This window comes from Pseudonaja textilis, chromosome 1 (genome assembly GCF_049901715.1).
Source record: "Pseudonaja textilis isolate UNSWEBS1 chromosome 1, rPseTex1.2, whole genome shotgun sequence".
NCBI classification, from domain to species: Eukaryota; Metazoa; Chordata; class Lepidosauria; order Squamata; family Elapidae; genus Pseudonaja; species Pseudonaja textilis.
In genome coordinates, this window is record NC_141990.1 from 269,795,170 (window position 1) to 269,810,482 (window position 15,313).

General features: G+C 34.0%; 2 protein-coding genes across 4 annotated transcripts in view; one reads left to right on the plus strand and one right to left on the minus strand.

Moving 5' to 3' along the window:
- Positions 1-3,646, plus strand: part of ZNF106 (zinc finger protein 106) — a 51,760-nt gene extending 48,114 nt beyond the window's left edge. For all 3 annotated transcript variants that reach the window (XM_087921774.1, XM_026709568.2, XM_026709604.2), the window contains exon 22: positions 219-3,646. In XM_087921774.1, the coding sequence (XP_087777900.1) occupies positions 219-275 (57 nt within the window). In that variant the 3' untranslated portion in view covers positions 276-3,646. The remainder of the gene's footprint in view (positions 1-218) is intronic.
- Positions 3,647-4,055: 409 nt separating this feature from the next.
- The window catches only part of CAPN3 (calpain 3), a 34,101-nt gene continuing 22,843 nt past the window's right edge, over positions 4,056-15,313 (minus strand). The window contains exons 21-23 of the mRNA XM_087921776.1: positions 15,090-15,206; positions 14,069-14,127; positions 4,056-5,422 (exon numbers count right to left, since the gene is read on the minus strand). Of these exons, the coding sequence (XP_087777902.1) occupies positions 5,396-5,422; positions 14,069-14,127; positions 15,090-15,206 (203 nt within the window). The 3' untranslated portion in view covers positions 4,056-5,395. The remainder of the gene's footprint in view (positions 5,423-14,068; positions 14,128-15,089; positions 15,207-15,313) is intronic.

Here is a 15,313-nt window from a genome sequence, read left to right on the forward strand (position 1 = left end):
ACCAATCAAATCAAAGCTAAAGCTGGCTAATAAAAGTATGGGAATGCTTTTAACTTGCTGTTAGTAAGAAAATTTGAACTCTGACTAGTGCTGTCCCAAATCTTGGATGTATGCTGGCCTGGAATGTATCATTGATGTGCTTAATTTTTTTTATCGGTCGTTAAAATATAAAAAATCTGAGCTAATTGAAACCAACCCTGTTTCCTTTCTGCCTCTAGGATGCCGTGGGACATATTGAAAAGCACGCAGAGGATGATAGCAAGATTGACTCATGACATTTTTCAGCCTCCCATATTGGGAAGTATTTTTTAATACACAAGTAATTTTACATGCGTTGTCCATCTAATTCTTTTCTTTTTCCTCCTATTCATCACTGGAGTGCAAAAAGAACATATGCCTTTTTCTGTTTTGTCTACAGAGACAGGATCTATTCGCAGCTCTGTAGAGAAAGGAACGACAGAGTCATGCCAAATAATTGTTTATACCATTCACTTGTTGGGGGGGGGGGGGAATCTACCCTCCCTCTTATTTGCATTGTGCAAATAAGTGCAGTGTGCTTATCTATAACTTGGTATTCAGAGTAATGTTTTATGCTTAAAACATTATAAGTGTTTTAACCATCAGTTTTCATGTTATATGTAGGATCTCCTGTTAATGTATGTTTCTGGTTTTGGATTATTTTTATGTTAATCAAAATATTATTGAATTCAGGCTAGAAATACCACCTGATTGCTGAATTCCTTTTTTTTTTCTTATTAAGTCTTTGAGATATTTTTGCTGTGGGAATGAACAATTGGCTCACTGTTTAAGTTACTTTATGTTGTGGCTTCAGTTTGAAGGGTAAAATCTGCGCAATTAATCACAATTGTACTTGATTTTGGGGGTATGCTTTGGCTCCAAAGAATCTTAGGGTGGCAGAGAACATACTGTTAAGACAGCAGAATACCTGTTTCTTAAACTACTGTTATTTCCCAGTTATCTTAAGAGTACCAGGCACCATAATACAAACATCAGTAAATATAACTTATATTAAACATTTTTGGTTAAGTTTATACCCAGTGCTTTCTTGCCACAATATTGGAACTGTGTTTTTGATTCTGAGAATTTTAAGTTATGATCATTCTGGCATTTGAAGTAAGTGAATTTTCACATATTTTTACTTGCTTCATCCAGCTAAGCCTGTGAGAATCCTGTGTTTTTGATAACCAGTTCACAGCAACTGACTAAACAATTTCAGTTCCTATAATTGCAAGTTTAAAAGTTGTTGGGCACAAACTGCAAAGATTTAAAACCCAAACAGAAGCTGAGAATTTTGCATGTATTTTGTGCTGTCATTTAAGGGAGCAAAACTAGGCAGCGTGACAAATGCAAGAATTGAAAGAAGAATAGCATATGTGTTTATGAAAGAAGTGTGTATATGGTTAGTGCTGTCTGGGAAAATTTTGGTGCTGCAATTTGCAGTATTCGGAAAGTGTTTCCCTATTTAGATTTTATCTAGTGCTTGTGACATCATTTCTGGTTTTTCTTCCACAGAAAAGCTAAAAATAGTCTAGCAGTATCTGACTCAGCTTAACTACATCAGACAATGTATACATACTAGAAGAACAAATGGTATTGTAATCAACCTTTAAAAATAAAAGGTAATAATTTATTGACTTCAACAGCTGGAAGAACAAACCAGTTGGAAATTACTCTATGATTTTGTGATACCTCTGATAGATTGAAGATGTTTTTATTTTGGTCCCTTAGTTTGACCTTTTGCCATGTTCAAAAATAATGAACAATTCACTGGTTATCTTCTATTGAGAGAATATCTTGTTCCGTAGCCTGCGTGTGATTTCTGGGCAATAGTGCCTCCTCTTTTCATGACATTGTTGGCAACTGAAATCAAGCAAGCTGAAAGAAACCCTCAAATGCTTATTAGAAATGCTGCAAAAACTTTCATTTTGTAGACAGCTGAATATCGAAGACATTTTAAAATATAGCTCACTCTTAATTGAATGTGTTTGAAGTTAAATTACAGAGGTAGGAAGTATTTTTGTGAAGAAAAATATATGGAGTGCGTTATTAGTTATGTGAGTTGGTAAATTTTAATTTTGCATCCTCTTCAGGTTCCCTTTTCAGTATTTTAACAGAGAGAGGATGGTGCCTTGATATGCAATAATTTAAATGTTCTTTTGAATCAGTCGTTGCAAGTGATTTATAACTTGGAATACTTATTTGTGCTTTTTACTGTTTAGCACCGTATGTGTGTTTGGGTGTGTGCATACGCACATTTAAGATGAGTGTGTTTTGGGATGCTTTCATAATTTGTATTAAAACTTGTTCAGCAATAAAAGTGTGGCCAAGTTTTATTTTTAGTTTTTTCTATAATGTATGTTTTTCTTAATGAGAAGAATTGTTGCGAATGAGGTTACACTAACATAACTTAGAAAGTTAAACAACTCCTCCTTCAGTGTATTGTGCTGAAGCTCCACAGTTCTTTCATATGGAATGTGAAATGTTGTTCTCTTGTGATTCAGGTTATTTGTTTGATTTGAGGTTATTTTCTGTACTTATACCTCTTTAGTTGGAAATGTAAGCATGCTTCATTAGGTTGCTGTAGAAATCTTGATGCAAAGAGGGCAAAATGGAGTTTGCTGATTATTGATAGAATGGTAAGGCAGATGCATCAAGATTGCATACTTTGAAGATTGTTACATTCTGGAAGGTTGCAGGTTTTTGCCTTATTTCCACAAATATATTAACTTTAGAAGATATTTATTTTGAAAGAAAAGAGATAGAAATGAAGTTGCCAGAGTGAATTGCAGAGTACATTATTGAAATGTGTGGGAAGTGTTTGGTTTTGGGTGCTGGCTGATGTTTGAGTAAGTTGTTACAGGTTGCATATGCAATATATTTGGACTGCATGCCAACATATTTCCTCAGTGTAAGGGGTGTGTGTGTTTTTAAATTTCATTAAATTTTGTGTGTATGGTGAATGTGTTTCTTTACATTAATGGTTCTGCTGTGGAGGACTGTTGTGTGTATCAGCTGCCATAGAATTTAGATATTTGGCTAGTTGCATTTTTGTCCCACTAAATAACAGAACACTTGCAAGTATTCCAGCTTCTGTTTGCCCTTTGAGATGGTACCTGGATTATGGTGGATTGAAATATAAAAGCTACAACATAAAGTGGCAACCCACCTTAAAAGGCTGCATTCTAAATATCTAATGACATTTTATCTTCTTTTTAAATGCAGGTTGGGGATATATATTTCATAGCACAAATATATTCAAAGACAGATACATTAAGAATTAGTATTCGGGCAGCCAAAAACTAACTTGCTCTAAACACTGATTTTCCGAGATAATCTATAGTTGTGCGGAATGATTTCCATAGAACATATAAGCAGGTGCTCCATATACTGTGCATTAATGAAGCTAGAAGGTCTAAAACAAGACATCAAGGCATGAACAAATTCCTCTAATGGCAGAAATACCAGGTGGGAAAATAGCATACCTATTATGCTGTAACCGTTTAATTAACATATTTTCTCAGTTTGTTTCAGTGAATGATTTGGTCTTTCCTTTTTTGCTACAAAGCTGTGAATTAAATAAGATAAACAGCAAAAAGAAAAACAAAATAAATCTACTTTATCCCAAGAGAGATGTGGTGTGGTCTTTGTTGTTCTGGTTTCACTTAATTTAAATAAGTCATTTACTTTTGAGGAAAAATGGGAAAAGGATTGTTCAGCACCTAATTCAGTAGTGCTCAGCTTTGGCAATTTTAAAAGGTTCCCCACTCACTCAGCCATGAGGAATTCTGGGAGTTGAAGTCCACATGTCTTAAAATTGGTGAGTGTCAAGCTCTGTATGGCCTCTAAATTAAAGTAAAGCAAAAAAAAATTCCTTTAGTATGAAGCCTGTTTCACTGTTTTTACCTAGCTACTCTACATACCTCAAAGTCAACGTCCCAAAGCCACAATTCCAAGCATAAGCAAAAATATTGGATAACACTTTTCCTTACAAATCCATACAAACACCTGTTAAAAAGAAAACTGACATCTACAAGTTGCATTTTTAATCATGTTTCATAATTTTAATGCAGCAGATCCAGTGAAAGAGCACTCATTTATTATGCAACTTTTGCTATATTATCCCCAGCAATGGAACCATTGCTTGCACGGCATTTTTTAAAAATTGGATAAGGAATACAGTTTCCAAACAAATGTAGTCATAGCACTAGATCACAGTTAATCCTATGTGCAAAATGTCTTATAAAAGACATCTTGTGTATATGTCAATACAGGTTTCTATGAAAGTTCTACTGTAAGAGAACTCAGACTTGTTGAATCTGTCAGTTTGTTGCAGCCAGAACAAACTTATAATTTAGCTATAATGTTTTTCCTGCAGCTTAGGAACAAAATTAATTGCAAGTAGCCCCTCGACTTAACAACCATAACTGGGACCAGAATTTCTATTGTTAGATGAAATGATGTTAAATGAGTCAAACCTGATTTTATGACCTTTGTGCACAGTTGTTGAACTAATCACTGCAGCTAAGTAGCTAATCACATGGTCGTTAAGCAAACCCAGCTTCCTATTGACTTAGCTTCTTAGAAGCTGGCTGGGAAGGCCTCAAAAGGCGATCACATGATTCCAGGACACTGCAATATTTGTAAATACATGCCAGTTGCCAAGCATCCAAATTGTGGAGACATGGTTTGGGGGATGGTGCAACAGTCTTAAGTGCTAGGCCTGGCTGAAAGTCACTTTTTTTTCCCCCAGTCCGGTTGTAACTTCAAGTGATTGCTAAATGAATGGTTGAGGACCATCTATAGTTAAGCCACAATATTTAGCCATCTATCTAACCATTTGATGCATCCTATTTAATACTTAATTGGTGTACATTGAGAGATCCTGTTGCTGGACGTAATCGTAGGAAGTTTTGGCTACAGAAATAATAACTGATGTAACATATAAGAGAATCATATGAACATAATTTAGATGGTTAAATGTTTTGAATGTTGTTATTTTCAGATAAGTTGAATTACTGAAGTCAGATGAACTGCATTTTGGCAAGATGTAGTGTTTAATATGGATAAATTGTTCTGCTGCCCCCTAAATATCTCAGATGGTAAGAGGTGCTGTTTCAAAGTAAGAACAATAACTTTGATTTGCAATGAAGCTCATGCATCTAGAGTTGATTCCATCAGGAGAGCAGATACCCCTTGTTGTGCGCAACATGCTTCGCTGCTTTTGTTGCCTCTCCGTAAGCAGTTTCCTTGGACATAAATCTGCTGAATTATACTTCCTTTCCATGTAATTTTTAAGAGGCAGATGTGCACGAGATCAGTTTCTTGTAACTGAATGTTGGCTGATTAATCCAAGAGAAGGTGAAAAATAAGGCAATCAGGCATACATGGTGAGCTGTAACCACTGGAATTAGAAAATGAATATTGTAAGTTAATAGGCATTTCTTTAATATAAAGAATTAAACTACAGTATGTGATTTGTGCAAATCCCCTTAACCCAGTAAAGAAATTGACTTAAAATACAAGCTGAGCATTTTCAGCAGCAGAGTATAAAATAGTTTGTTGATTCCTATTCCCATACTCGGTGAGATACTTATGTCCAAATAAGGATTTCCAGGTGTATTAAACCTTACAACGACAATACATTTGCAAGGCCTTGTTTCCTTTCTAATTCCTAGTTCAATTAAAAATGAGTTCATTCTTCAAGCTTGTACTCTCTCTCACAAACCTGGATTAGAACTCTTATGAACACCGAAAGTACAATACATTTTTTGTTCTCTTGAAAAAAAATTATAATACATACTATTAAAGCTAAATTAAGTTGTCACTATCAGCAGAATAATCTTTGACATGATTTCAAGACAAATATATAGCCCAATGCTAGAAATGCTAAATAAGTCTTGCTAAGTTCAGAACTCACTCAAAGACTAGCCTACAGGTAAATGTAGATAGTTTTGGAATACTTAAACTCCTATATTAAACCCTGTTTTGTCTACTGATTTTCCATTCATCTCTTTCATTCATCTAAAGCATTTCAGCAAGTAGTAGATAATGGACCTTCACTATAGAATAAACATAATATACCTGCTTTTAAAAATAGTGTACTCAAAACTGCATGAGCATCATGCACTTATGCACTTTACAGCAGCGATGTAACACAAAACAACTTTTAAAATGGGTTCTTATAAAGAAACTAAGTATGCCTCTACGGTTCCAATAAGGGCAAGGACCTTTGGCAGAATCTATGCAGCTCTTTGCTCAGCGATTTCTTTTTTTTTTTTTTAACAAACTTTATTGATTACAAAACCAAAACATCAAACAAACACAACACATAGAAGAAGAAGAAAGAAGAAAAGAAATAGAAAATAGAAAAAAAGAAAATGATTTAAAAAACAACTAAGAATTCTACTATCGACAGTCTATGGTTCCTTGTTTGCTTGTTTGCTATCAATATTGGTGATACATTTACAAATACATCTTATTGCGAATCATATAATTATGATTTACATTTAATGTTATTTACTAATATATTTTTTATTTTTGTTCTATCCAATCATACCAGCATTCCCAGCTTCTATAATATTCTGATGTTTCTTTTTCCTTAAGTACTAAGGTTAACTTATCTATCTCTGCCCAGGCTGTTATCTTCTGTATAACCATCTCCTCTGTTGGAATATCTGCTTGTTTCCAACACTGTGCAAAGGTTATTCTGGCTGCAGTAAGAATATGCAGTATTATATATTTAATATTTTTAGGAATTTGTCTATTAAATATCCCCAATAGGAAGAATTTTGGTTTTAATTCAATTTGCTCCACCGTTATTTCCTCTAACCATGTTTTTATTCTATGCCAGTATCTTTGGGCTTCAGTGTACCACCACCACATATGAAAATTGTTCCCTGTTTCTTTTTACTTTTCCAGCAATTCGGATTCATGTTAGGAGACATTTTCACTATTTTCAAGGGTGAGAAATGCCATCTATAAAACATTTTATAGGCATTTTCTTTATATGCTGCTGATCTTGTAATTTTATTATTCCTTGTCCATTCTAATAATGTAATGCTACGTCCTATGTTTCTGCTCCAAGCTATCATGTTGCCTTTGACTACTTCCTCTTCTAATTCTGTGTCTAGTAAATAATTATAAAATAATTATAAAATTTATTTTTTTTATCTGGACCTAATAAAATTTTATCTATTTGTTGTGCCTTAGTATAAATTCCAAAAATTTTCTTGTCCTGGCTATATCTATTTTGAATTTGCAAGTAAACCCACCAGTCTACTTGTAGCCCTTATTCTCTGAGATCTTTAAAGTTCCTTGCGCATCAAGAAGGTCTTTGTATTTTATCATTTTATTAAGATCTAGATTGTTTGGATGTATCATTGCCTCCATCGCTGAGATCCAAATTGGGATTTTTAAGTAATGGGGTTTTTTTTTGTTCCAATTAGCCAATAAGGAATCTCTAATTATATGTCTGTAGAAATACTTCTGCTTAATTTTCCCAATGTCCCATAAAAATGCATGTCATCCCCTCTGTAAATAATGGCCTTCTAAAAATAAGATCCTTTTATTCAACAGACTTATCCACTCTTTCAACCAGAGTAAGGAGGCTGCACTATAATATAATTCCCAATTTGGGAGTGCCATACCTCCCCTGCTCTTCATATGGTGATTATCTTGTTAAGTTCCACGAAGTAATTTTTATGTATTTTTATTGGTATTGTTTGGAATAAATAAATAAATTTGGACAGAATATTCATTTTTATAGTGGCAATCCTCCCTAATAAGGAGATTTGCAATTTAACCCATATCTCTTAACTTGCTGTAATAATTTATTATAATTATTTTCCATTAGAGTTTTGCATTGAGCAGTCAACCAAATTCCTAAGTATTTAACTTTTTTTTACTATTTGTAATCCCATTATCCTTTCCAATTTTAGTTTTTCTTTTTCTGTTAAATTTTTAGTTATTAATTTCATTTTTTCGCTATTAATTTTAAGTCCTGCAACTTCCCCAAAGTGATCTAGCTCTTTCAGTAATTCTTGACCTGTTTCAATTGGTTCTGCTATGAAAAATACCATATCGTCCTCAAATGACTGGAGTTTATATTCTTCTTTTTAAATTTTTAATCTTTTTATTCCTGCGTTCTGTCTAATTCGTGTAAGCAATGTTTCCAAAGATAATATGAAGAGCAGGGGGGATAATGGACATCCCTGCCTGACTCCTTTCTCTATTTTTATTGAGTGCGTATATTCTCCATTAATTATAATATTTGCCTTTTGTGAATCATAAATTGTAGTCACAATGTTTTCAAACTTAGTGCCTAAATTTATATTGTAAATTTGTTGAATTAGGACTTGCCAATTTAAATTGTCAAAGGCCTTCTGTGCATCCAAGAATACAAGAGCTATTTGTTTTTCCGGGTGGGCTTTGTAGTATTCCAAAACATTTAATACTATCCTTAAATTATTCCTGATTTGTCTATTAGGAAGAATCCGTTTTGATTTTTATTCATTCAATATTTTTTTCAATCTATTTGCTATTATTGTAGTAAATATTTTATAATCAGTATTTAACAGGGAAATTGGTCTATAGTTTTGTATATATCGTAAATCTGAATCTTCTTTCGGAATCAACGATATCAATGTCTCCTTCCATGAATCCGGCATTCTTGCTGCTAGTAGGACCTCATTATATACTTCCACCATGAGAGGTCTTCTTTGTTCTCCTATTTTTTTATAAAGTTCCCCTGGTATCCCATCGGGTCCTGGGGTTTTATTGTTCTTTTGGTTTTCTAATGCTGCTTTTAACTCAGGCCATGTGATATCTCTATTTAACATTTCCTTCATCTCCTCCTTAATTATTTTATCTTTAGTAATACCCAAATAGTTTATCATATCCTCATTTACCTCCTTTTTATAAAGATCTTCAAAAAATTTACATGCAATTTGTTTTTTCTGTTCTATCCCTTGTTGGGCATCCCCGTTCTCATCTATTAATTGGTAGATCAATCTTTTTTGTTTTTCTTTTTTAAGTTTATAGGCCAATCACCTTCCAGGTTTATTGGCCTGTTCAAAAAATATCTGTCTGGCTATATTTAACTTTGAGACTATTCCTTCTTGTTCGATTAAATTTAATTTATGTTTAGTTATTATCTGTTTTTTCAATTTGCAATCTTTTGGGGTGTTTTGCAGCTGAATTTCTAATTCTTTGATTCTTTGTTCTAATTTATTTTGTCGGGCATATTTTTCTTTATTTCTTTTAGCAGTGTATGATATCGTTATGCCTCTTATTACTGCCTTCATTGTATCCCAAATATTCTGTTTCGTAGTTGCCTCATTATTATTTTCTTTTAAAAAATAGTCTAATTCCTCGTCAAGTTTATTCATAAATTCTTTCTCTTTAATTAACTGTGTATTTAAGGTCCACCTTTTCCTTGGTTTCTTCCTGCCTTTCCACACTATCTGGATTGGATTATGATCTGCCCATTCGTTTGGTAAGATTTCAATCTCTTTTAATTCATTTACTAATTCACCATTCATCCACACCATATCAATTCGTGTCCATGATTAGTGAGGGTTGGAGTAAAATGTAAATTGCTTTTTCTCAGGGTTTAATTTCCTCCACATGTCTATCAAATTTAGTTCAATCATCATTTCTTCACATGTTTTTGGCAGTTCTCTTTTTTTCTTCTTTTCCCCCCCATTACGATGATCTTTCTGGTGGTCCACAATAGCATTGAAATCTCCCAAGATACAAATATTCCTTTTATCTAATTCCACTAATTTCTCATGTAATTGTTTAAAAAATTCCTTTTGGTTACCGTTAGGGGCATAGATTACCACTAGTAGAATTAGGATTGATTTAATCCAAATTTGTAACATCAGAATTCTTCCACTGGGGTCTATCCAAATTGGCTCTGCTTTCATATCTTTCACATATACTGCTATCCTTTTCTTTTGCCTAAAATCTGCTGGTGACGTATACAAATTCCCAAGCTTGGGGCATTCTAAATATTTTTCTTCTTCCTTCCTTATATGAGTTTCCTGTAAACATATTATATCTGCATTTTGTTTAATTCATTTGGTTAATATTCTTTTCCTTTTTATCCTAGAGTTTAGGCCATTTATGTTAATTGATAGTATTTTTTTTCTTCATCCATCACCTAGTTGACTCTTGCTCTTTGTCTTGTAGTTACTCCTGTCTCTCTTTGTGGCTGATTGTGCATCTTCAGTTCTTCTCTCTCTTGATGTTGTTTATTTTTTGAATTCCTACAATTCCCATCTCTATTTTTTTGGTAGTCTTGGTCGTCTTGCGAATTCATTTCTAACTCGTCTCTACTACTTGATTCTTCATGGCCTATCAATCGTTCGTAGAAATCTTGGGCTTTTTCCATCTTTTTCTTCCCAAGTGATTAACATTCCCTCTGCGATTAGCCATCTAAATATGATACCTTTTTGGTTTAATTGGTTTGCCAAGAATTTATAATCTCGCTTCTGTTCTCTCACTCTTCTTGGGATTTGTTTAAGCACCAAGATTTCTTTCCCTTTGTATGCAATTGTTTCTTCTGTAGAAATTTTATATATAATATCTCAAACTTTCCTTCTGGCAAATCTCACATGGACCTCTTTTGGATGTTTATTTCGTCTTGCATAATTTGTGCTCACTCTATATACTTCGTCTAACTCCTTCAGGATATCATCCTTATCTTTTTCCAATAAGTCTGCTAATATTTGTGCCATCACTTGTTCTAAGTCCTCTTCTTTAGATTCCATTAGATTTTGGAATCTTAGATATGTTGCAGCCTTATCCATTTCCAAATATACCAAGGAGTCGTCCATTTCTTTACTCACATTTCTTAATTGCTGACCAACCATTTCCAGCTTCTTTTCCGTTTTTTCCATTCTTTTTTCAACCTCCTTTATTGTTGATTCATTCCTTTCTAGTGCTTGCTGTATTGTTTCAATTTTTTGATCCAGCTTTAGAATGCCTAGTTTCATTTCTGCCTTTAAATTTCCCATCTCTTCTTTTACTTCATTTGTGTCAGCTCTTGATTCGATATGATTTTTTACCACTATTTCCTAAAGCTTCAGCATGGACTCTTGTAAAGTAAGAAGGGTCGATTGAATATTGACATTCGTGATGGTAGGTTGTTTTCCTCCAGATAAAGTTTCTTCAATTGTCTTTTGTGCCATTACTGAGGTTGATGGCATTGAAGTTGTTTGTATTGAAGAAGTCTTCTTTCCAGTTTTAAGCGTTGTATTAGTAACGGAAGTCATTTCTTGTAAAATTTGTTTTTGTTTTTGTATTGTATTAAATATGTTGTCCCAAATTAACATTCACTATTAAGAAATATCAACTATAAATGGCCACTGCGTTAAATAATATGATATGTTGCAGGATTAACCTCTCTTATCAATATATATATATATATTTTCCAGAACACTACAGCTAATTTCTAAATCAAATATCTGGATTTGTGATTCTTAATAATATATCAAATTCCTCTATTTAAATTTAAATAATATTAAGCTGTATATCTATAAATACTATAAAATCCCAAATCTCAAAATAGTGTTATAAAATAATATTTCAAATATTTACAAATCTAAATATAGATATATCAACCTTACTATACAATAATTAATCTATAATAATCACAATTAATCACAATAATTATTTAATTCAATCTACTCAACGCCTATAATCAAATCTCTATACTTAAATAATTAATTAATTATCACCTCCCTTTTTAATGTGTGTTATAACCAAATATAAACTACAATATTACTAATGTATCAATTAAATATATATAAATTACATTTACCACATTCAAAAATCAGTTAAGTTGGTGTCAAGAAATAATTGTTGCAATCCACAAATTTAAATGCTTAAAGTGTCTTAATATAATTGTTCAGTTCTTCAAGATTTCTTCGCCGAGTGCACCGGAAGTACAGAGTTGCTGAGTAATGTCTCTGATTTCACTATCTTACCACACTTTCTGCTGTAGTCGTTTCTCCTTTCGTTTGAAAGTTTAACAAGTCAATTTTTAGATTCAAATGGTCTCTTTCTTTAATAAATCTTCTCCATTTACTACAGCTCCAGTCCAATAATCCAAAAGGAGACTAGTAAATGATTCAATTTCGTTCGTGGAATATTTAAAGTTGTAATTTAATTCCTTACTTCAAGTCTCCCCCCATCTCAAGTTCGTCCTTCCAATTTCCCCCAAAGTCCACAATTCAAGTCCTTCAAAGTTCCCTTAAATTAAATTATTGTTCTTTCTTCTTTTTTTCTCTCCCCCAATTATCAGTCTCTCAGATCCCTCCAATTCTCTTATCTTCTCTGTCCGATCGCTCGTGTCCTTACCCTCTTCCTTCTCACGAGCCCTTTCGCTTTCACCGCCACTCGTATCTGCTTTGGCCGCTGTTTTCGGGCTTCGCTCCGACCAAGATACTCCAATGCTCAATCAGGATTCTTTCACTCGCACTCTTCGTTCACCACAGTCTGTCACTCACTCACTTCCTCTTGTTTGCAACGATCAAGGCTTTAGGACCACCATTGCTGACAGTCTCTTGTTGTCGGTCTCCACAGGGTTTCTCTACATTGCGATGAGAATCGCCTTTTTCACACCACGACTTGAGTCTCCCCACAATGGCACACTTCTCTGCAAGATGCGTGCACCCCTAAGGGTCACTCCAACAGCAAGAGGAGATAGCATGAAACCCAGAGCAAGCTTCAGCACCTCCGTTCACCCATATCTCGTCACCGGAATTCCCCGAGTCCTCCTCTCAGCAATTTCTAATTCCTTATAATTTCTACTTCTTTGAAACGATTTGGGGAAGTGCAAGGAGTCAAAAGGAACAGGAAATCCATTGTCCAATCAGATTTTTCATTGTATTCTTTTTATTAAGAAAACTCTACAATAATAATAAACCTATGTACTGTAAATTAAACATTGTGGAGGTTTTCACAAGCCTTCTGAAACTGTAGATGCAAGGAAATAGAGACCCCTATGTTAGATAAGCTAAGTGGAAGCCTATTTTATCCTAGATGATATACATGCCCATGATTACTTATTGCCCAAATCAATAACATGAATAAATTCTTGAAGAAAGAAAGTACTTGTGGTTTCCTTAGAATACACATATTGAGTACTATTTTTGGAGTATGACACTTATTACAAAAGATACAGCCCAAATCTAATTTGAAGAAGCACACCAAAAGAACAATAGAGTATGGCTGAGAAGAAACAGTTGAACCCAAGGAACCTGGAGCTCCTGTTTGTGCATCAAGGTTTAGAATTGTCATTTGAAGGGATGATATTTCTTCTAAGAAAGCAAGTTCTCAAGTCCTTCTGAATAACTGGGAACCAGGACCTTTGGCTAGCTATGGCTAATTTATCACTTGGAATCCTACCCAAGGACCTAGTAATAATAACTCATATTCTCATTCCTACCCAATTGGACTAATGCATTGTGCTCTAAATGGGACTGTTTTTAAAGGCAACTCAGAACCCACAATGAATCTGAATGTAGTGCATGCTAGCTATCACTAGATAGCATGAATGTTTTTCATCTTTGTTGTGAGCTTTGCATTGGCTGCCAATAGGAGGCAATTTAAGTACTGATTTTGACTTGTGAAGTCTTACATAGCTTATCACACATGAAACAGCAAACATGAACCTTCAATAATTGACCCACTAAATGTGAACAACATGGGAAAAACAACATGGGAAAAACTGTTCCTTACTCATTGGTGTTCATTAACAACTAAGAGAAGGGGAAGAAAATGCTTCTCTGATATGGTCTCTATTGTGGAGTAGTTTACCAGAAGATATTAGACTTGCTCTGTGTTGGCGTTTGGGAAGAAAGTTAAGATGGACTCCTTTCAGAGTTAGTTTGTTTTTCTAAGACAATTGTTTGTTTTCTGGTTTTAAGAAAATTTAAATATTTGTTATGAATTTTTAATTATTGTACTATGGACATTCTTTTTTGTAAACTACTTAAAGTAGCATGATTATCAGAGTTTAAATAAATACATCAATAGTTACCTCTAAGACGTTCAGTTTAATAATGCCATCTCCATCTTTATCAAAGGCTTGGAATGCACCTAACATGAGAGAAACATAAGGAAGATCTATTCTATAGGAAGTCAAGAAACTGGAATAGTAAATACAACATATTAGAACCACTATTTGTTCTCAATATTGTTAACTTTAAATATTAATAGGAAATTCCTAGCTACTGTATACAATTCAGTCATATAGTTTAACTTATATAACAGAATAACATAACCATTAACCGTCGGCTGTATTTGTATTAGATGCTTTGGAGGCTTTGAGATTTGAGAAACAATCAGTTTAGACAAATAGTTTTCTCCTGTGGATAACATGGACTCAATTTAAAGAGGCCATATGGGTCTTAAATGTTTCAATTTGATCAAATAATCAGCCTTTTCATGAAGCAGGCAATAACAATTTTGTTGTTTGCCACCCAGAGTCACTTGCTTATGAGATGGACGCCGAAATAAATGATATAAATAAACAGTATAATGAAATGCTATCTGTTTCTGAAGATACTGCCAGCCAGATAATATTCATGTGGAAAGAGCTAAGGTAGCTAAAGAGACTAGGAATTTCTTGCTTTAGGATTCTTCTACCAAAATAAATGCATTGCTGATTCCTAGTTCCTATACAACCTATGAAGAGGAAGCACTATCTCCAAGGGGTACTTTCTAAAGTACAAAGAAAGAACGGTTGAAGAGAAGAGTAGCTGAATTCCAGTTGGAAGACTCTATGTCCCAGCATCAGATTCTATTCATGAAACAGCTTCACTAGGATTTTGCTAGCTGCTAGCCAGCAGGTGCAAAGTTAGTTTGCCCCCTGTGGTGTACCATGGATAGCAGGCAGGCATGTACAAAATGAACTGGCAATCTGAGGCTGCCAGAACTATTTTGTGGTAAAAAGCATTGTAGACTTCCCTGGTTATGTATGCCATATGCTAAAACAACAACAACCCTGGGATCTTGGAATGGAATAGCAAGATAGAAACATTTTAAAGAAATATACTCACGGAACATTCCTTCCAGTCGCACAAAACAACAGATAAAACTGTCAAATTCAATATTCATATTCCTGTTACCATAGCGCATTGTAATGATATCATATAATTGGTTATTCAATTGAAACCCTGAGGAGAGAAAGATATGAGAAGGTTCTGGTGGAAAGAAGTGACTTTTTCTTCATGATCACTCTTCTGTGAAAAAGCTACTTGTTACAGATACAAAGACTCAGATG